The sequence below is a fragment of the Sus scrofa genome, chromosome 4, assembly GCF_000003025.6.
Source record: "Sus scrofa isolate TJ Tabasco breed Duroc chromosome 4, Sscrofa11.1, whole genome shotgun sequence".
Taxonomy (NCBI): Eukaryota; Metazoa; Chordata; class Mammalia; order Artiodactyla; family Suidae; genus Sus; species Sus scrofa.
The window spans coordinates 2,470,679-2,493,048 of NC_010446.5; the positions used below are offsets into that span (position 1 = coordinate 2,470,679).

General features: G+C 55.0%; 1 protein-coding gene across 2 annotated transcripts in view; it reads left to right on the top strand.

Moving 5' to 3' along the window:
- The window catches only part of SLC45A4 (solute carrier family 45 member 4), a 51,773-nt gene continuing 29,993 nt past the window's right edge, over positions 591 to 22,370 (top strand). The window contains exons 1-2 of one of the 2 annotated variants that reach the window (XM_013996449.2): positions 591 to 1,626; positions 13,428 to 14,056. In XM_013996449.2, the coding sequence (XP_013851903.1) occupies positions 13,816 to 14,056 (241 nt within the window). In that variant the 5' untranslated portion in view covers positions 591 to 1,626; positions 13,428 to 13,815. Of the gene's footprint in view, positions 1,627 to 13,427; positions 14,057 to 22,370 lie in introns of those variants that run through there. The other variant, XM_013996447.2, reaches the window with a different exon arrangement.

Sequence of the window (22,370 nt, forward strand, 5' to 3'; positions counted from 1 at the left end):
CCCCCGCGGCGTTCCCTGAGCTGAGACGGGCGGGCCGAGGGGGCAGCTGCCCTGTCCTTTCCTGTCCTCTGCCTGCGGGGAGCTCCCCGACGGGGACTGTCCTGGGACCAAGCCTTCCTCCTGGTTAAACTGACTGTAGGTGACGTCAGGGGCCTGAGGCGCAGGAAGGTCTGTGGCGCGTACAGGGGCTTGAGCAGCGTGGCTGGGGACCCCGGTCTCGGTAGCTCAGCAGGGCCAGGCCGTTGTGCACACCGCACTCACCCACCTGCAGCCGAGGTCGGGCCTGTAAGGGGGGGTGAGTGCAGAGTGCTGGGTTTTGTGGGGGTTTCTTTTTTTGGTTTTATGTTAAAAAAAAAAAACAAAAAACCCACTTTGTTGGAGTTCCCGTCGTGGCTCAGTGGTTAACGGATCTGACTAGCATCCATGAGGACACGGGTTTGATCCCTGGCCTCGCTCAGTGGGTTAAGGATCCGGCGTTGCCGTGAGCTGTGGTGTAGGTGGCAGACGGGGCTCGGATCCCGTGTTGCTGTGGTGTGGGCCGGCGGCTACAGCTCCAGTTGGACCCCTAGCCTGGGAACCTCCATAGGCTGCTGGTGTGGCCCTAAAAAGACAAACAAAACAAAACGAAACCTTGTTGAGGTCTAGTGGGTTTCCAGTGTTGTGTGCGTTTCTGCCGTTCAGCGCAGTGACTCGGTCACACACACACACGTATTCTCTTCATGTTCTTTCCGTCGTGGTTTGTCACGGGTGTATTGATTGAATTCACTGTGCTGGGCAGCAGGACCTTGTTGTCCAATGCTGGGTTTTGTTGTTGTTTTTACGGTCTTGGACTGAACCCCAGGCTAAAGCCATATGTGTTTGTCTTCCTTCACCAAAATGCTACCTTAAAAAAGATGGTTTTGTTTGATATTAACGTTCCTCAAGTGTATTTCTTGCTTCTTCTCTTTAAAAACACAGGCGCTTTGTGTTTTTCTGACACATGGACCGTAATTCAAATAATCCCATGTTGTTAGACGGTCGAGCGCGTCCAGGTTTGCTGTTTGTGGTCCTGCAGCCTTTTCTGCCTTGGGACGAATGAGGAGTCTGGAAGCCGCTTTGATCCGATACTGCATGGAAGCAGCATCAGAAGGTTTCGTTGTCATCTGGGCAGTTGTTAGTGGTAACCCTCAATTATGCCCCCGTCTCTGAGGTCAGTTCTTGATTATATGTGTGTAATATGAGGAATCTTTCTTTTCATTTTTTAATACCATTCGGTTGTTATGCCCAGCTCGCCTCTCTCCCACGTCGTGGATGGCAGCCTGTGTTTATTGGTACCTGGCCCTGCGCCTTAAATGAAGTAATTAGAAGCTTGGAGAAATACTAGTCTCTCCTGGAGCTGCTGGCAGTGGCTGCTCACTTGGTGATCCGGTTGCTCCCGGGCTCGCCGGGGTTCCCGGAGCTGCGCACTTTAAAAGCTTGCTCGCTGCTGTTCCCATGGCAGCCAAAGCTTTATTCTGACCTGAGTGGCTTAAAGGAGCAAACGGGAGGAACGGGAGAAATGCTTAGAAGAAGGGGAAGAGAAAGACGCCTTGCAGCGTTTTAGTCGAGACAAACCAACCACCCAACAGGAGTTCCCACTGTGGCAAGGTGGGTTAAGACCCTGACTGCAGAGGGGCGTGTTGATCCCTGGCCCCGGCAGCGCGGGTTCGAAGGATCCCGAGTTGCTGCAGCTGTGACGTAGCTCGCAGCTGCACCTTGGACTCAGTCTCCGGCCTGGGGACTTGCGTGCGCCGTGGGTGTGGCCATAGAACAGTAAATCACTAAACAAGCCCACTCGCCGATTCGGGAAACGACCGAAAACCACGTAAAGGTCGGAGGTGACGGTAGGAGAGCGGGTCTTTGTTTGGGCAGACGGTGCACGTGGCAGGCAGTGTTGTCCTCGGGGCCCTCTCCTCCTTTGGGAGCTTTCCGAGTGGGAGGCGGGCCTGTCCTCCCTCACATGTCGGGGACAGTTTGCTGTCGCGGAAGGCGGAGCTGGAAGCTTGCGCGTTTGGGACGTAGAAGAGGTATGCTTCCATAGGAGCCGATGCCAACCGTATCTGCCGTCCCTCAGCTGTCACCAGAGTTTGCCAGTTTAGCCTCCATGTGCCTTTCTGCTCATTTGTGCTTTTCGATGGTCTGGAGCAACAGCTGCCCCCGGGCACGAGGGCAGGGGCAGCCCAGAGCCCTGGAAGGTGGTGCCACATGCTCTTCTTGCGGGGTGGCAGGGCTCATGCACATCTGACCGAGGCTTCCCGGCGGGTGGTCCCTTTGGGGAGTGGCTCCTTCTGGAGGGGTCAGGAAGGGAGCTCCCCGGGGCCTGCTGTGAACTCCGTTCTGCTCACCCCCAGTCCTGCTGTCTGTTCCCTTCCTAAGAGACGTGGTCCTTGCGTATCTGGGCAGGTCTGTGACCCCCAGGAGCCTGAAGGTCCCAGGACTTCTCGGTGGGATGTTCCCTTGGCCTCTGGAGTTGGATGTGCTGGAGTCCCGAGGCCCCCACAGTGGAGGGAGTTCATCCCCCCGGCAGCCTTCCCATCGGTGCCCTGCACTGGCCTCCCGGGCCCTTCCAGGAGGACTCTGTCCCCCGGTGCGCTTCCCTGCTCGTGCCAGAAGGGCACGGATGGGCATGGACGTGCCTGCTGGACCCTCCCAGGGGAGTTCAGCTGAGGTCCTTCGCCTCTGCTTTCGAGGTGACCACAGCTATCCTCTAGGTCCAGCTGAGCCCCCGTGGCCTGTCCCTCTCTCTGCCTGCCCTGGGGTCACAGGTCTTGGAGCGGGCGGGGAGACGCACACCACACTGATTCCAGCCCCAGTGGAGCTTCGGCCAAGGTGGTGGGAACCAGGTCTGGTCCCCCTCTGCTGTCCTGGGGACCAGGAAGCCCCGGGCCTGTGGGAGGCCTTTGCGGCCTGCAATTTGCCACTGAGAAGGCAGGGCCGGCAAAGGCCTCCCAGCTGCGCCCGCGGGCTGTGCTGGCGTTTCTTGGGGCCCCGGACCTGGACGGTGATGGTTTGGAGGACGCCGAGGGTGCATCTGGACTGTGCCATGTCTCCTGCTCCAAGAGCCCGGGTCACACCTGAGAGAGCCGCTGGACTTGTGCCCTGTCTTCTTACGGGATGTCGATTGCTGGAAAATTCCACGTGGGTATGCCATGGTGAGCTGCTGTGACTTATCCGGAGGGTGTGGTGACTTCTAAAAAACAGCTCTTGAGAAGAGTGTGTATTTTGAAAGTTTTCTTAAATTGCAGCATGCCGGTTTAAAGGCCTTAAAAAAAGATCTCTCCTGTTCTTGGCTTTGACACGCTGGTTCCCGCTTCCCATTCTGAAGAGACATGGATTTTCCTGGGGCGCTGTGATCATCCTGCTCTTCTCTCTGAGAGGGAGGGGTTTCTGAAAATTGGTTTTCTTCTTTTGAATGGAGTAATTGTGGTTAGCGCGGTTCTCTGCCTTCCGAGCTTGCACATTCGTTGTTGTTTTAAAGCCACCTGGGTACCGTGCTTCTTTCCCACGTGACCCAAGCCCCTCCTGCCCTTGGCCCGTGCGGTCGGCGAGTGGACGGAGCGGGCTAGGCTGCCGTGCGCTGAGGGGCCTCCTGTGGGGAGCACCCCTGCTGCCCCCTGGGTGCCCGGGCGGGAGAAGTAAAGATGCTGGTGCTGGTGCCTCCGGGTTTGATGGCTCCCGAAGGGAGAGCGGGGACGGGCCACCTCAGAGGCCACACCCCCAGGGCCTTGACACCAGGGACGGTTCCGTCCTGCGGACGCACAAGAGGGGCCTCATCCCCCCTCCGAGAGCTGTCGCATGCCCTGTGGTGAGCCCCGTGACCTCTGGATGAGGGACCCCGGGCACTGCCTTGGGGGGGAGCAGGGTGTGGGGCGGGCGGTGTCCTCAGCAGGAGAAGGCGCCAGAGTCCCCAGGGCGGGGCTGCTCCGCCCGTTGCCTGGATGCTCATCCGTGGGGATGGGCGTCACCTTAATTAGAGTGACTTGTTAGAGCGTAGCAGTGTTTTCATCCCTTGTTCCCCCGGGGACCTTTTCAAATTTCCTTTGATTCAGGCTCTTAATACTCAGAATATTTCACACACACTCACACAGAGTCCCCCCCTACCCCGAGCCTGCACAAGTTCAGAGCAAACTGACCAAAAGCCGTGCAGATTAAAGGACCATCAGGTAGCCGTGTGTCTTGCTTGGTCAGTGTCTGAAGTGTTTTTGTCCTCGTGACACAAAAGCCGGGGTATGAAGAGGCAAGTCCCAGGTCGGCCTTTGCTCGTTTCTGCTTAGAGGGGCAGCGTACTGTCCCGCCGGGACCTTTGAGGAGGAAGGGGGCATGGTTCCCGCAGCCAGCGGCTCACACTGGGAGCAGGTCCGTCCTGCCCAGAGTGCGGCCTCAGTGGCCTCAGTGGACCTGGTGAGCCCAGCAATGTACAAGCTACTTCTTTTTTTTTTTTTTTTTTTTTTTTTTTTGCTTTTTAGGGCTGCACCTGTGGCCCATTGAAGTTCCCAGGCTCTAGGGGTCGACTCAGCTGCAATTGCCAGCCTACACCACAACCACAGCAACACGGGATCTTTAACTCACTTAGCTAAGCCAGGGATTGAAGCCACATCCTCATGGACACTGGTCGGGTTCGTAACCCGCTGAGCCACAGTGGAAAGTCCTGGAACTTTCATTTTCAAACCACCTCCCTTGGCCTCCTCGGTTGAGGTGGAGTCAGTGTCACAGGCCACTGGAGCCGCCGTAACAACACCCTAGATCCAGGAGTCACCACTCGCCTGCTTCCAGTTCACAGAGGTCCCTGGGGCCTCGCAAGAGCCCCCCTCTCTTTAAGGGGCCCCGCCCTCATGAGCTGACCCCCTGCGGCCCGGCCCCACCTTGGGGTTAGGAGTTCAACTTGTGAACTGGGGGGACACGTACTAAACCACGTGGATGTGGAGCTGTGTGTTTGGGGGTACCGCAGGGCCACTCCTTCATGTTGTTGATTCTGTAATTCTTCAGCACACGCATCCTAAGTGAGCAGCACATTGATCACAGGGAACCGGTGTGGGCTTTTGCAGGTGACACGCATAACATCTAGCGGCAGGTCAGGTCATGGTGTGAGAAAGGGCCCCCAAAGTGTGACAGCCTTTTTTTTTTTTTTTTTTGTCTTTTTAGGGCTATGCCTGCAGCATATGGAGGTTCCCAGGCTAGGGGTCCAATTGGAGCTCTAGCTGTCAGCCTACACCACAGCTCACGGCAATGCCAGATCCTTAACCTACTGAGCGAGGCCAGGAGTCGAACCTGCGTCCTCAGGGATGCTATTCAGATTCGTTTCTGCTGAGCCACGAGGGGAACTCCTTCTTTCAGATCTTTTCAGTTGTGTCCTCTGTTTTTTTAATGTAAGGAATTTAAAAAAAAAAAGGCTTTATTTGTTAGAACAGTTTTAGGGCCACAGCAAAACTAGGCATAAAGCGCAGAGTTCCTGTAAGCCCCAACCTCAGATGCGTGGGCCTCCCCGTCGTCAGCATCCCCTACCCGGTGCCTTCGTGAAACGGGTGAGCTGCGCGGACACAGCCGAATCCCCGAGACACTGGCGTTTACGTTCAGGTCCTCTCGGTGCTGCCCGTTCTGTGGGTTTGGACACGTGATGATGTGGCCACCGTCGGCGTGTCCTGCGTAGTGTCACTGTCCTCAGACTCTTCTGGGACCTGCCCGTTCTTTCCTCCACCCCAGCTCCTCCCAGCCGGCTCTGGACACCCGTCTTTTCATGCTCCAGGTCTTACCTTTTCCAGAATGTCACCGCCTCAGACTGGCTTCTTCCGGCGACACGCATTCCGGGCCCCTCCGTGCCTCTTCATGATTTAATGGCTTACTGCTTTTCGGGACTGGGTAATATTCCCTCGATGTACCACAGATTATTGATGGAGCCACCCTCTTGAGGACGTCTCGGTTGACCCCGGCTTTTGGCCATTACGAACAAAGCTGCTGTAAACATCCACGTGCAGGTTTTTGTGTGGCCCTGAGGTTCCAGCTGCTTTGGGTGAATACCAAGGAGCGTGATTGCGGGGCCGCACGGTGAGAGCGTGCCCGAGCTTTCTCGGCCGGAGTGGCTGCACCGTTCTGGGCTCCCAGCAGCAGCAGGGTTCCTGTGGCCCCACATCCTCCCCAGCACGTGATGTCATCAGTTTCCCGGATTTTGTCCATTCCCGTAGGGCGTCTTGTTATTTTAACTGCATTTCCCTGATGACAGGGCACGTGCAGCATCTGCTCACATGCTTATCTGCCCCCCGAGGTTCTTCTTTGGTGAGATGTCCGTTCAGGTCTTTGGCCCATTTTTAATTTTTTTATTTATTTTTTATTTTTTTATTTTTATTTTTTTGCTTTTTAGGGCCTCACCCACATCATGCGGAGGTTCCCAGGCTAGGGGTCAAATCAGAGCTATAGCTGCCGGCCTACGCCACAGCCACAGCCATGCCAGATCCGAGCCGCGTCTGCGACCTACACCACCGCTCACGGCCACGCCGGATCCTTGACCCACTGAGCAGGGCCAGGGATCGAACCTGCAACCTCGTGGTTCCCAGTCAGATTCGTTTCCGCTGCGCCCTGACGGGAACTCCTGGCGCATGTTTTAAATCAGGTTGTTCACTTTCTTATCGTTGAGCTTTGGGGTGACATTCCTTTATCAGTGTGTCTTTTGCAAGTATTTTCTGGCGTGTCCTCTCATTGTCTTGACCGAGCATTGATTTTATGTTGGAAATTGATGGGGTTTCCTAAATGCTTCTGAGGAAATAACTATAAACAGATTTATCAGATTTTTTTTCATTCTTATCAAGGGTGCTTTGAGCTTTTGCCTGATTCAATTTTCTGCCTTTTACTCGTGGTCCAGAAGCTCATCTTCTTCGTGGTATGTTGCTGTTTCGACTTCCGTGGCTCCTGGGTGTCGTGGGTTGGTGTTCTTTGCTGTCGTCATCTAGAGAGAGAGGGCGTTGTGCTGGTGGTGACAGAGAGGCCCCTGCTAGGGAGTGTTAGGCCGGGTCATCGGTGGCTGATGGCGGACCAGGTTTCATGAAAATATTAGTGGCTGGAGTGGATTTGGGGAGGGAACTCTACCTGTTTTAAGTGGCGGGTGTATAAAACAAACAGCTGCTGCCACATACCAGGCACCACGAAGCTTTGCCGCATGGCCCCTGCGCCCAGGACTCCGCACACATGCTCGCACGCGGGGCCAAGAAAGGCGTAAACGTGGGCTAATTCCGCCCCCACGGTTTTCCAGGAGGGCAGGTCCCTGGCCTTTGTCATCGCGCTAACGTCGCTGTTGTGGCCGTGAGGTTGACTCTTTAACCGAGGCCTGGGCTGCCCGTCAGAACGTACCCTGCAGTTGCTTTTCGATGAGTTAAGTTTACAGCCAGCTTCCCGCAGCACACCGAAGGAAGTCACGTGTTTTGGCATCAGTTACCCTTAAATTAGAAACAGGACAATAGAGGAAGTTGTTGATTGGAACAATTGCAGTTTCACTTGTCTGAGTGCATCTGCAAATCATAACCAAATCGCTGTCGGCGAGTGGAAGCCCCGATGTCCCTGGAACAGGCTCCGGAGGGAAAGCCGCCGAAAGCGGAGATGCAGGAAGCGGCTCGGCGGAAACTTGCCCGCGCTTTCCCGCAGCTCAGGAGGCAGCCCTCGGGCAGGCGGCGTTGCCTGTGTTTTCGGGAAGGATGGGTCAGGTGTGTCGGGTGTGTCAACAGGCATTCGCTCCGCTCGGACCTTTAGAATTAGGTGCCTCCGGGAGAAAGCATTTTCCTGCTTTGGAGATCTTTTGTGGTTAAGGGCTCTAGCATTTATAGCTTCCTTAAAGAAAACCGTTTGCTTGCTATCAGAAGGTTACCTCCGGGGTACCGCGTTGTGGGCAGTAACCTGATTTGGGGGTGTCCAGTTGTCCCCTGAATGAGGTGACATACCTGCACACAGGCGGCCCCGCTCACACGACCTTTTTCTTCTCAAAGCGGCCTCCCTCCCCTTGTCTTGCCGAGCAGGGTCCCCACGGAAAGGGGTCCTCGAAATAGGGTGCGTGGGGGAGGCTGTCAAGGAAGAGCTTCACGCCGCGTCTGTTGCGAGCCCAGGAAGGGGCACACGTGCGCTTAACTCGGGGTTCAGGCTCTGCGGGGTGTGCGAACACGTGGGCCCGCTGGGCGCGGATGTGTCCTGGTTCTGGGTAGATTTGCCGCGGATTCGGCTGTGGTCCTCTTTCCTGTGCTCACTCCGCCGGCGAAGGATGATAAACTCACCAGCCTGAGCTGGACAGGGAGGGACCCGTGTGCACTCGACAGGGGCTGGGGACGTTCACAGATAGTCAGACTGTCCGAAAGGTAAAACATCCGAGGAAGCTGACAGACCAGCGCGGTTGGGAAGTAGAAGGAAGAGACCATCCCGTCCACAGCAGCCAGGGGGTTCCCGTCTCGGGGCGGCGGAAGCGAATCTGACTAGGAACCTTGAGGTGGCGGGTTCGATCCCTGGCCTCGCTCAGTGGGTTAAGGATCCGGCATTGCCATGAGCTGTGGTGTAGGTCGCAGATGCGGCTCGGATCTGGCATTGCTGTGGCTGTGGTGGAGGCCGGCGGCTACAGCTCTGATTCACCCCCTTAGCCTGGGAACCTCCATGTGCCGTGGGAGCGGCCCTAGAAAAGGCAAAAAGAAAAAAAAAAAAAAAGATAAGATAGCAGAACAGTGGAAGGAGTACTTTGAAGTCTCCTGAAAGGCCCTTGGGTGGACCTGACAGGTGGGCGCAGCCCTCCTTCTCGCCAGGTGAGGTGGCAGCCAAAGGATGGCACTTCTCCCTTGGCTAATTTGTGAAATCAATGGAATCTCAGTAAAAACACCCTCCCCCCTCCAGTCAAGCTCTCACAGGTCAGAGGCTCCCAAAGCTCCGGCAGATAACCAGGCAGGAAGGAGGAGGGGCGCTGGGGAGAGAGGCGACGGCGCAGGGAGGGACCCAGTGCAGGCGGAGTCCGTGTGAGAGGAGCCTGGAGACGGCGGCAGGTGCTGGGAGGGCGCTGGTAAACCACGTGGAGACAGCTGGACGGCCGCTGGGAAACCTCCCACTGCCTCCTGCCTCGCACCACAGGGGAATGTGGGCAGAGACGTGGCAGCCACTGGGTTTCCCGGGAAGCGAGGCCGAGGCACCCCTGCATGGCCCGTCGCGGGGCTTTCTATGATCTTCTCAAACGCGTTCCGATTGCGTCCTGTGGCCCCAGGAACCCACCCTTCAGCCGTGGCTCTGCAGCAAAAGTGCCCTGCTGGTCCCTCTGGCCTTAGCCCCTGGACCTCTGGCTCTGTTCAGGATGGCCAGTGCCCAGGCCGGGTGGCCCTGGTCCTCTCTGCTCTCCCTCTGTCCCCAGCCCCACAATTTAGACCTTAGGCACCCACACTCCTTGACGCGGTGCTGTGATCCTTCTTGCTGCGTGTGTAAGCCTAACACCTCAACTTTACTTTTAAATGGCTCTGTAGCCTCCATCCCCTAAAATCCCCAGGGCTTTGCAGAAAGGCGCCTGGCTGTGCCGGGCGGTACCTGCTGAGGGGCCGTTGTCCTCAGGGTCTCCGTCTTTGAACCAGGCCATCAGCTTTAGACGAATCCAGTGCTCGCCAGCATGAGTCAATTTTGGTAGGCAGTTCAGCCTGATTTGAAATGACTGGAAAGTTGCCTCGGTGCTTTTAAAAGCCAGTCTTGCGCTTGGGAACTGTGCTGACTGGCGTGGGCAGTACCCCTGCCGCAGAACCCCCTGCACAGACAAGGGCTTCCTACCTGCTGCTGAGCCGCCTGAGCTGCTGAAGGTGCTGACACCTGTGTGGTGTCACCAGCGCAGGTGGCAGCGAGGTTACCTGGGTGCAGTCTGCTCATTGTGCCCCTGCTGATCCCTCCGTCTGCCCTGGAGAAACAGCGTCAGGGCAGGAGTCCCTGGCAGGTCACCGCCCCAGGCAGGCTCCCTCCATGAGAAGACCAGGCCGTGTTTGTGGCTGGGGTTGAAGTGGGACCTGTGTGTCTGCCTGCAAATGCAGATCCCTGGGCCGTCGGACTAGCCGGCACTGAGTGTGAGGCAGACTGCTGACCATGCAGGCGGCTGTGACCCGCAGTTCAGAGGGAGCTGGGCAGGTGACGAGACGCCCTGCCCTGGAGAAGCCCCGTGGGCACAGCCATCCACCCAGCTGCCCCCTCCCTCCTCCTTGCTTTCTTTCCAAAAGCCGCTGCTGGACCCTTTAAGAAATCTGCTGGGAGGGACTCAGGTGTGCCGACTGGCTTTGCCTGGCAGAGCGCACACTCTGGCGCTGACCTGGTGGTTCTCGACGTGCGCCTTCCCGAGGACGCGGGCCTCTGCTCCCTAAGTGTCAGTCGCCCCTCCGCGGCTTTCCAGATGAGGTCAAGACTTCTTGCTTAGAATCTTTAGCTGATTCAGCAGGCCTTCAGCTGATGCAGCCGTAGGCCTGGGGCTGGAGCCTGGAGCCTGGATGTGATGGAGGCCCCGTGGTTGGCGGGGCTTTCTTTAAGGCCCTGAGCAGCTCTCATCCCTCACCTCTCCTCTGCATCTCTTCCCTGCGTCTCCTGCTCTGGCTGGAGCAGTCTTGCCTATTTAAGGCCCAATGTGATGAGACTGGTTGTTTAAGCCCCTGAGCAGCTCCCATCCCCCTTCTCTTTGAAAATAAGTACCGGAAAGGCCTGGGTGAGATGACGGGGAGGGAACAGCTCGTGCCCCTTCGTCTTGTAAACCTGGCCCCAGGTGTTCCCCCCGCCCATCCTTGGGCAGCGGGGCTTGGGCTGATGTGCCTTCCCCTGTCCTGCCCTGAGCGCAGGCTGGCTTAGGAAGGCGTAGGTGTAGTGCAGTTGCCTTTGCAGCTCCTGGTCCAGGCGAATGATTCAGATGTGGTGCCCAGGCGTGTCAGCATTTGGAAAGAGAACCTTTTCCTGTTTAATAATAATAACCTTAGGAATTAATTGTTCTCTGCCGTGGGGGCCGTCCTGGGTGCTCCGGGGGGCCGAGCCCCACGAGGGGCCATAGCAACCCCCTCCTTGTGACAACCACGTGTCCCCAAGGGTGCAGGTTGTCACTGGATGGGAAACATGGCCTTAAAATACCTTGACTGTACTTAGTACAGAGCTTTTAGCTGTCACCGAAGCGACTCTTAGCAGAACCTTCTTTATTTCAGGCGGGCGTCTCAGGATGCACAGTGGGCCGGGGGTCATGGGACAGAACGGAAGGGTCAGTGATTCTAACTGCGTCCTGTGGGTGTCTGAGAAAACTAGTTACTGTCGTTCCTGCCAGAAGCCTGGCTCTTCATACAGGCTTTCAAGACATGCACTTTCCAGGAGCTCCCGTCGTGGCACAGCAGAAACGAATCCAACTAGGAACCATGAGGCTGTGGGTTCGATCCCCGGTCTTGCTCAGTGGATTAAGGATCCGACGTTGCCGTGAGCTGTGGTGTAGGCCGGCAGCTACAACTCCGATTAGACCCCTGGCCTGGGAACCTCCACATGCCACAGGTGCAGCCCTAAAAAGGACAAAAAAGACCAAAAAAAAAAAAAAAAGTCTTGCACTTTCCTCACATAAAAACGACTCATCTTATCTAGTGGGAAAAGGTATCTAAAATTATTGACTGTTTTGGAGTTCCCATTGTGGCTCAGCAGGTTAAGAACTCGACTAGCATCCATGAGGTTGCAGGTTCGATCCCTGGCCTTGCTCAGTGGGTTAAGGATCTGGCATTGCAGTGAGCTCTGGTGTATGCCAGCAGCTGTAGCTCCGATTCGACCCCTAGCCTGGAAAGCTCCATATGCTGTGGGTGTGGCCCTAAAAAGAAAAAAAAAAAAGACAAAATAAAATAAAACCGTTGACTGTTTTGGTATAAGAGCAACAGGTTGACTCAAAGGTGGTGAAGTTTAGTCTCGGGCCAGGAGTGGCTCCAAGGCAGATGTGGCATGAGAAGGGCGGGGTGGCGGTAACTGTTACCACAACTGTTTGTTTTGTTTACTTTGTGTGTGTGAGAAGGTTTCGTGATGATACGTTTTTAAAGAGACGGCAGGGGGATGACAGTTTGGAAACACCAGTTTTAACGGAGGCTGATTACACGGTGGAGGACAGCCGGGAACGCGAGAGCCTGCCATGCGGAGCTGTAGTGAGACTGGGGTGTGGGTGTAAGAAGCCACTGTGTAGGAAGGATCCCGTGGACGTGTGGTTTCCCGGGGAGGGTTGGGGGAGGGGACAGGGGCACGAGAAACACTGTTTCCCAGTTTGGTGGATGAGTGAGGTGGGGGCTCTGGACCCAAGGTCAGCGGCTCAGCCTTGCCAGCAGCCAGGCCAGGGACCCACCATCCCTGCCGGGGCTGAGGAGGGGACTAAATGAAGCATCCTCAATTTCTGGTCCTTTCTAGGGAGAGTGGGAGAAGGAGCTAGCCAGGGTCACCTTGGGTGAAGTGAATATTAACTGGAAATATTTTTATTGAAAGCAGTTGAAAATGGTTGGCAAGGAGTTCCCTGGTGGCTCAGTGGGTTAAGGATCTGATGTCACTGCTCTGGCTTGGGTCACTACCGTGGTGAGGGTTTGATCCGTGGCCCAGGGAACATCCGTCTGCCACAGATGTGGCTAAATAAATGCAAAAAGTGAGCAAGTCTGAAGTACAGGAAAAACGTATATGAAAATGGTAAGCTACCAACCCACACACCTGCCTTCACCTAAAGTACAGTCGCTTTGCTACGATGTGGAGGGCACCAACTGTGGGGCGGCTCGGACCGCCCGGAAGCACAGCGTCGGGATGCCCGCGTCAGGAAGAGCGGGGGTGTTAACTGCCCCCTTGGTCCTGCCTTGCTGGGGGCGGGGCGCTCTTCTAAAACCTTTCTAGGGGGGCGTTTCTAATTAGCATCTCCACTTCCACACTTGACGGTGGTGTGTTCGTCCGGGTAGAGCCGACGTCCCGAAGCTGGGTCATAGGCCCCGGGGTGGGGCACGGGGTCCAGGGCCGCTGTAATGCCCTTTGCGGGCTGGGGTCAGCAGGCTCCACGACGTGGTGCTCTGTGTTTGGCCCGCAGGTACATTTTCCCCCAGGGGCGCCCTCACCTGGAGTCCAGCGCCCGGAGGTGGCCTCTGAGCCCCCCCGCCCCCTCCCTGGGCCGGCTCCCCGCACCTGGGCCCCAGCACCAGCCCGCTGTCACTGGCCGAGGAGCAGCGACGCCCAGCTCCCCCGTCCCCTCCTCCGGCTTCTGTCCCGTCTCCTCCGCCCTCGCCCCAGGGTTGGTTCCATACGAGAAAATGATGTTTCTCTAGAAAGGGGGGGTTTCCGCAAGGTGAGCACGGGGGACAGAGGTCGTGGTCTCTGTCCCGTGGCCGGGGCACCCGGGTCTCGGGTCGGAGGGCTGGGAGGCCGTGGGCCCCCGTCTGACCGGCGGGGCTCTTCCTCTCTTGCAGATCGCCAGTCCCTCGATGGGGAGCGACGGGTCACCTGTGTGTGTCACCTTCCCGCCTCTCCGCAGCAAGAAAAGGAGCTTCTGCACCTCTTCCCTCATGATGATGAAACTGGTATTAACTGAATGGCACTTATGGATTTTTAACTCTAATTCGCAGTAAGCCAGCAAGCCACATGCGTAATCCAACCAAAAATCGTTCTGTTTTGCTGCGCGACTCGTCCGACTGGGAGAAGCTTCGGGCGCCCCGCCTGTACAAAGAGGAATCTAAGTTCTCGCTCCCCGAGGACCACCGCTGAGGCAGAAAGAGAAGACGCCCTAATTTATCCGTAAAGATATATGATAGTTTATTTATCTAGATAGAGTGCATATATATATATATTTTGGTGGTGATGAAAATGGCTCCGCAGAATGCCGACGCGGAATCTATGCAAGTTCAGGAGTTACCCGTGGCCCTGCCGGACCTGAAGCCGGGAGGCTCGGAGGCCGAGCCGCGGGACGAGACCATCAGCGAGGGCTCCATCGACCGCATCCCCGTGCGCCTGTGGGTGATGCACGGCGCCGTGATGTTCGGCCGGGAGTTCTGTTACGCCATGGAGACGGCGCTGGTCACGCCCATCCTCTTGCAGATCGGTGAGTGTGCCGGGTCCTGGCACAGCCTGAGCCCGTGGAGCACGTCCCCGGGGCCTGCCGGCCACCGGCCTTCGGGCTCCTCTCACGGCGGGCGGGGGCGGGGCTCCTCGGATGTTCCCGCGTAGCTTTCCGCCGGGTGGGTGTTGGGTGTTTGGGGGCGTGCGGCCGGCACCCTTCTTCAGCCTGGCCCCAGATGCCACCTCCCCGCCGGTGCTTCCTGCTGCCCCCAGCCCTCCGGAGGCGGTCCCCGGCCGTGTGGCCCTGGCTGAGCCCCGGAGCCTCCCTGCCCCTTGGCTCAGATTGCTTCTCTGTAAAGCGAGGAGAGTTGCCGAGCAGAGTCCCGGTTGGGTACGAGGCACACACGTGCCTGGAGTGACGCCTGGCTGTGGAGGACCCTGAAGAATGCTGGTTCTTACTGTCATCCTGTTAGCGCCGTTATTACCAACTTAGATCCGAGTTTGTGGTGGACTTGAGGTGGCTGAATGGTGGCTCTTGCCGGAAATCCTGGGAGTCTCAGAAGTACGCTCAGGTCCGCATACCAAGCCTGGTATGTCGAAATGCTGGCATCTCCTCGAAGTGCTGGCATGCCGGGGACGCCACCAGGCAGGGGTGTCTTAGGCCCTAAAAATGTGTCAGAGTGTTTAATTTTCCCTGTTGTCTAAGGAGATTTTATAATCTGTAATTTTCCAAGAGATCTGGGTAGGGGACTAAACTCATTTGAAAGCATGTTTCGTTCTAGAATTCCACACGTGCATGGTGAAATGTTTTTAAACTCTATTTATCTTGGCTGTTGTGGAAACATTTCTTTCTCTGAACAGGATAAGATGCTTCTTGTTCAGGGAGCACAGACCAAGGCGGCTGCCTTGTGATCAGTCAGGTGAGCGGGTGGCCCTGGTGCTGGGCAGTGCTGGCATCTGGAAGGGCATGGCAGGTCCCACCCCTGCCCCGCACCCTGTCCCCTGGCACCCGGATGAAGGGGCAGTGATGTGGTTGCTATTTCCCGTGGGCTCTAGTTTTCACCCTGAGAGATGCGTGGGGCCCGACGTGGTGGCCCGCAGCCCTCAGGAGTTGAGAGCCTCTCCGGAGCCGTGGAGCGCGGACGAGCTGGGCTCGCTCTGCCCTTCTTTCATCTGCGTCTTTGCCGTCTCTGACTTGATCCCTCGGGCGCCGCATGTGCCACGTCACCGAGGGCAGACAGTCGCCACACCTGTCCCCGTGGTGGTGGAGGCGGGAGTGACCCGGCCGTGAGGGGGAAGCGCAGGGCTGCTGGGCACAAGGCCCCGGCCTCCGGGCAGCAACGCGGGAAGAGGCTCATTGAGCTCGGACCCCCAGACCTTCTCTGCGACCAGACCCCAGGGTGGGTGCAGGCCAGTGGCGCGGAGTTTTACCAAGCGTTCCTCTTGTCCCTTTGGTTTGCAGGGATGTGGGCTCGTGGGTTGAGGTCGTTCGGGAAGCAGCTGTCACTCAGCTCAGGTGGTTAGAGTCGGGCGCCGTGATGGGACTGCCGGGCCGCCCCTGACCGCTAGGGTGACAGACACCGAATCCAGAGCTTGTGATCACTGAGAAACACAGCGATGTCTTGAGGAGCGATCTGGGAGCCCGTCAGCTCCCCGTTTCCTTAGCGATGGGTTACGTGTGTTACGGCGCGAACCCTAGCCCAGCACAGACCCTCGGAGTGGCCCCACCTTCGCGTCGGGGAGTCTCGGTGTCCCCACGACTTAGATCGCAGTGTTTGGCTTCGAGCATTCCATGCATTCCATGGGACTTGTGTCGCGTTTAGGTAATCCAGGGTGGCATATGCTATATATTTTACCAGATGATACATGAAATGTAGCTTTTGGAAGTTGCAGGTATGTCTGTTCCACACACGTCTGTCCCAGAAATGACAGGGCCGTGGGAGAGTTGTCAGCGTCAGTGGCGGCGACAAGCCCACCTGAAGGGGGAGAGGTGACCCGTGTCTGTGGCCCTGAGTGCTGCACAGCTGGGCCAGCCCGGAGCGGCCTTGCCGCCGCCGCCGAGGGTGTTTCTCCAGGTTGGAGGAACTGTCCTCGCTGAGGGGGCTTCTTAGACGGGCTTAGATTGCATCCCAGTTGACTTCTCCGGCTGTTCTTTTTTTTTTTTTTTTTTTTTTTTTTAATTTATTTATTTTTTTGTCGTTTTGCCTTTTCTTGGGCCGCTCCCGCGGCATATGGGAGGTTCCCAGGCTAGGGGTCTAATTGGAGCTGTAGCTGCCAGCCTACACCAGAGCCACAGCAACGCGGGATCCGAGCCACATCTGCGACCTACACCACAGCTCTCGGCAACGCCGGATCCTCAACCCACTGAGCAAGGCAGGGATCGAACCCGCAACCTCATTGTTCCTAGTCGGATTCGTTCACCACTGCGCCACGACGGGAACTCCCTCCGGCTGTTCTTTAATGGCACTCTCCGGGGCCACCTGGTGATCAGAATTTTCTTTCTTTCTTTTTTTTTTTTTTGGCTTTTTCCCTTTTCCAGGACCGCTTCCTGCGGCATATGGAGGTTCCCAGGCTAGGAGTCAAATCAGAGCTGTAGCCACCAGCCTACACCAGAGCCACAGCAACGCAGGATCCGAGCCGCATCTGCAACTTACACCACGGCTCACGGCAATGCCGGATTCTTATTAACCCACTGAGCAAGGCCAGGGATCGAACCCGCAACCTCATGGTTCCTAGTCGGCTTCATTAACCACTGCGCCATGACAGGAACTCCAAAATTTGGTTTTTTTTGTTTGTTTGGTTGGTTTTTTTTGTCTTTTTAGGGCTGCACCTGCCAGAATTTTCTGATTGGAGTCAGTTTCGTAAGATGTAAAGTGTTTCTATGTGCCTGGATTTTGTGTAGTAATAATTATTGAAGCTGGTATTGAGACAGTGACCTCCCACTTGGCTGGACAGTTTGACCCCCTTGGTAGAGGCCTATAGCTGTGCAGCCACCGCCACGATTAAGAGCAGACATTTCATCATCTCCAGAGGCTCCCTGGTGGCCCTCGTGGCGTCCTCCCTGACCCGCAGCCACCTCCACCTGCCCCAGCCCTTTCCGAAATTCTTATAAACAGCAGTCACAGTGTATGCGCTCTGGTCTCTGACTTGGCCTAAGGCTTTTGGGGTCCATTCATCCGTCCTGCTGCTAACTAGTAGTCAGTCCACTGGTGGACGCACCCCTCATCTCTCCTTGTTCATCAGCTGATGGACATGTGGGTTGTTTCCGTGCAGGGGCTGTTTTCTTTTTCTTTTTGTCTTTTTAGGGCCGAACCTGTGGCATATGGAGGTTCCCAGGAAGGGGTCAAATCGGAGTACAGCTGCCGGCCTGAACCACTGCCACAGCCACAGCCACACCAGATCCGAGCCGCATCCGTGACCTACACCACTGCTCACGGCAACGTGGGATCCTTAACCCACTGAGCGAGGCCAGGAATCCAACCTGCAACCTCATGGTTCCTGGTCGGATTCGTTTCTGCCGCGCCATGACGGGAACCCCTGGACGAGTGTTTTCTGTCTCGTGAGTGGAGACCTGGAGTGGTGTGGCCGGGTCACATGGCACGTGCAGGCTTACCTTTATTAAAACAGCCCGTTCCCTCCAGCATCGGTGAGTTCCTGTTTCTCCACGTTCTTGACAACATTTGCATTTTCCTAACGGATGATGGCAGGAAGCATCTTTACATGTGCTTATTGGGTGTTTGATATCTTCTTAGGTGAGGTGTGTGTCCAGATTTTTGGCTGATATTTTAATCAGGTTGCTTGTCTTATTGATGGGTTGTAAGAGTGTTTTGTTAGTTTGTTTTATTTTGTTTTGGGCTGGGGATCAAACCTGAGCCACAGCCGTGACCATGCAGAATCCTTAACTGCTAGGCCACCAGGGAACTCCCAAGAGTTCTTAATAAAAGAAGTCCTTTATCAGATACATTTGCAAATGTTTCATCCCTTTTTAAAAACTTTTTATTATAGTTGATTTATAGTATGTTAATTTCTGCTGTACAGCAAAGTGACCCAGTTTTATGTAAATATATTTTTTTCATTTTCTTTTCCATGATAGTTGATTGCAGGATATTGAATTCAGCTCCCTGTGCTCTAGGGATGTCTGTTCCACACTCATCTGTTGGACCTTGTTGTCTATTCATCTTGTATATGATAATCTGCCTCCTCAGAGCCCCAATTCCCAGTCCGTCCCTCTCACCCTCCTCCCCCTTGGCCATGTGGCTTCCCTTTCTTAATGGATCTTAAAAGCAAAAAATTTTAATTTACGTGAAATTTGGTATATCGGGTTTTTTTCCCTTCTTTATTTTATTTATTTTTAGGGCCACACCTGCGGCATAGGGAGGTTCCCGGGCTAGGGGTCGCATCGGAGCTGTAGCTGCCGGCCTGCACCACAGCCACAGCAGCTCGGGATCCGAGCCACGTCTGAGACCTACACCACAGCTCACGGCCACGCCAGATCGTCATCAACCCACTGGGCGAGGCCGGGGCTCAGACCTGCAACCCCGTGGCTCCTAGTTGGATTCGTTTCTGCTGCGCCATGATGGGAACTCTTTTATTCTTTGTTTTAAATAAAAAATCTTTGCCTGACCCAAGGTCATAACGATTTCCTTGTTTTCTTCGAGAGGTTTTATAGCTTTACGCTCACGTTTATACCCGGATCCATTTTGTATTAATTTTTATGCTCAGTGAGAGTTGAGAAGCCCCCCCCCCCCGCCCCGGGCATGTGGAAATCCAGCTGTTCAGCACCGTTTATAAAGACTCTCCTTTCCCATTGAGTTCAGCTCATGGCCCCTTTGCTCAGAGTTAATTGACCATATGCGTGAGTCTGTTTTTAGACTCTTTCTTCTGTTCTGTTTATCTTTTTATCTTCAATACCACAATGCGTTAATTACTGTAGCTTTATAGCAGTTCTTGAGGTTGGGAAATACAGGTTCTCTGACTTTATTTTACCTTTTAAAACTTGTTTTTGCTGTTTTAGGTTTTGCATATTTTCACATAAATTTTGAAATTCGTTTATCAGTTTCTACCAAAAAAGCCTGCTGCTGGATTATCGCTGGTGTTGTGTGGCATCTACCTGTTAGTTTCGAGAGAAGTGTCGTCTTGTACCGTGTCCTCTGTTCTGTGAAGGCGCCGCGTCTTCACCGCATGCTCAGGTCTTAACTTTCCCAGGATGTCTTGGAATTTCCAGCACAGAGGCCCATGCATATTTTTATAAGTTTATCCCCAAGTATTTAGTTATATTAAGATTATACTGGAGTTCCCGTTGTGGTGCGGCAGAAACGAATCCAACCGGGGACCATGAGGTTTCGGGTTCGATCCCCGGCCTCGCTCAGTGGGTTAAGGATCCGGCGTTGCTATGAGCTGTGGTGTAGGTCACAGGTATGGCTCGGATCTGGCGTTGCTGTGGCTCTGGTGTAGGCTGGTGGTTACAGCTCTGATTTGACCCCTAGCCTGGGAACCTCCATATGCCGCAGGTACGGCCTTAAAAAAAAGAAAGACCAAAAAAAAAAAAGAAAAATTACACTAAAACTGTGTAATAGTGTTTTAACTTTGACTTCTGATTTCTGATTGTCAATCGCTGTATATAGTAGAAATGTAAGAATCTTTTTATATATTGTCCTTGTATCCACAGTCTTGCTAACTTCAGTCATAGTTTTCAGTGTCTGTGATGTCGGCAGTGATGTTTCCTCTTTCTTGATATTGGTAACTCGTATCTTCTTCTTTTTTTTTTTTGTCTTTTTGCCATTTCTTGGGCCGCTTCTGCGGCATATGGAGGGTCGCAGGCTAGGGGTCGAATCGGAGCTGTAGCCACCGGCCTACGCCAGAGCCACAGCACAGGATCCGAGCGCGTCTGCACCCACACCACAGCTCACGGCAACGCCAGATCCTTAACCCACTGAGCAAGGCCAGGGATCGAACCTGCAACCTCATGGTTCCTAGTCAGATTTGTTATCCACTGCGCCACAACGGGAACTCCGTATTTTCTCTTTTTTAAAATTTTTTGAGGTATAGTTGACTTACCATATGTCAGGTGTACAGCGAAGTGATTCGGTTAGTATATATCCTTTTTCAGACCCTTTTCCATTGTAGGTCATTACAAGATACTGAATATGGTGGCCTGTGCTTTCCAGTCGCTCTATATTTACTTTATAAGTGTAGTATGAAGTAGCATATCTCTCTTAATCCCAAATTCCTTACTTACCCCCCATCCCCTTTGGTAACCATCCGTTTGTTTTCTCTGTCCGTGAGTCTGTTTCTGTTTCATAAATAAGTTCATTTACATCATTTTTTTTAGATTCTGCGTATAAGTGCTAACATACAATATTTGTCTTTCTCCGAATTCCCTTAGTACCATAATCTCTAGACATCTGTTTCTTGATCAGTCTGGATAAAGTCTTGTCGTGTTTATTGATCTTTTTGAAGACCTGGCTTTTTATTTTGTTGATTTCTCTATTGTTTGTCTACCTCCCTTTTCATTAAATATGCTCTTCATTTTCCTCTTCTGCCTACTTTGGTTTTAATTTGCCCTTTTTCTGGTTACTTAGGGTCATGCTTCTAGCATTGTTTTGTAGATTTTCCCTTCCTGATAAAATCATTTATGAGAGAATTTTTATTTCTAATAAATAAAATTACTCTTACCCAGAGGGGTCTGAGTGAGCGTAGGCGGGACCCCAAAGACGCCCGGGGTGCCTGCCGTGGTCGCAGCCGGGGGCCCCCCGGGTGCCCACGGCCTCATGTTCGTGGCCTGGCGCAGCTCCTCCTCTTGCAGGGTTTCTTCTGACTACCAGCCTGCACCTGCCGCGAGGGCATGTCGCTTCTCCGACTAGGTTACAGGCGGTCGTGACCTCCAGCTGTCACCGTCGTGACCTCCAGCTGTCGGGGACGCTCTCTCGCCCTCTTGGCTTTTACACTTTGGTGAGTCACGCTGTCCTCTTGGAGAGACGCGTGTGGCTGGGGGCTGAGGGAGGCCAGCCTCTGGCCGGAGGGCTCTGAGGGGCTCCGTCCAGGCGCCTCCCTCCAAGGAGCCGCATCCTCCCGCGTCAGCCAGGTGAGCGCGGCTGCAGGCCTTCCCCTCTCAGAGCCACAGCCCCAGCCCAGCCGGCCCGGATTCCTGACCCGGATCCTGACCCGTAGCAGCTGTGGACAGTAGATGCTCTGGGCCGCCGCGCGGTGCGTGACTGGTTACCCGGCAATGGGTAGCGATGCACCTGCCGTGGTAGCGCTTTGGCCACGCTCTCACCCGTCATCTTTTGCAACATTCAGTGTGTTCCCCGTTACCCGAACAGTCACCTGGGCCTTTCCGTCGTCATCCTAAGTGTCATTCTCAGTTGTGTGTTTTTGTTTTGTAAACTTGAGTCTCTGGGCTTTTGTTTTTGGTGGCAAGTGGTCTCCTGTGAGCCTCGTGGGCTGACAGCAACCGTGGCGGGCCTGTCCCTCTCCATCGCCGGCTGATGGGGCCCTTCTCTTGTCATGTTCTGTGAAGGAGGCTGGAGGACGTGGTGTCCGCCCACCTGCCGCCTCTCCCCTCTGACCCTGGAGCCGGGAGTCGCTGGACCCGCCCACCTGCTGGTGGCTTGGGCATGTGTCCTGGCGGCAGGATGGGGGGGTAATCACCTGCTCTTTCATAGAGGGGGGTAATTTGGTGAGGCGCCGTCCACTCGTGTTTGCTGGCCCCCTGTGACGTGTTGTCCCCCCAACAACATGCATAGCAGGGACACCTTGGTGTCCTGTTCATGGGAGGCTCTGCCTTGGGGGGGCCTTTGCCCGGCCAGGTGGGGACCTGAATTCAGGGCTCCTGATTCCAAGTGACACCTTTTTCTGAAAGAGCCTCTAGCACAGGCTAGTGGTTTTTGTTTGCTGGTTGGGTTTCTTTTCTGTCGCTGGTCAGAACCGGGATTCCTTATTCCTCAGTGCCAGCGGGCGATGCAGAATTGCTGGCCCCGGGGCAGAGGGCTCTGAGATGGCAGGGGAGGAGGTGGGCGTGACCTCTGGTCGGCTCGGAGGGGCACCGACCTCCATGGGAGGCACGGGTCTGCAGTCCCGTGTGTGGAGCTGGCCTGCTGCAACCAGCCCGGCTCTAATTCCTCGCCATGGCGTTTTCACCAAGTTCAGAACTCAGAGGCCACGATAGTGTAGACGGTGGGGTTTCCATCCCTGACACCTGGTCCTGTGCCCAGAGGCGGCTGTTCCTTTTTTTTTTTTTTCTCTCTTTTTAAAATTACTCAATGGATTTTATTGCATTTGTAGTCGCATAGTAATCGTCACAACCCAAGTTTACAGCATGTCCATCCCGCACCCCAACCTGTCTCCTTTGGAAACCA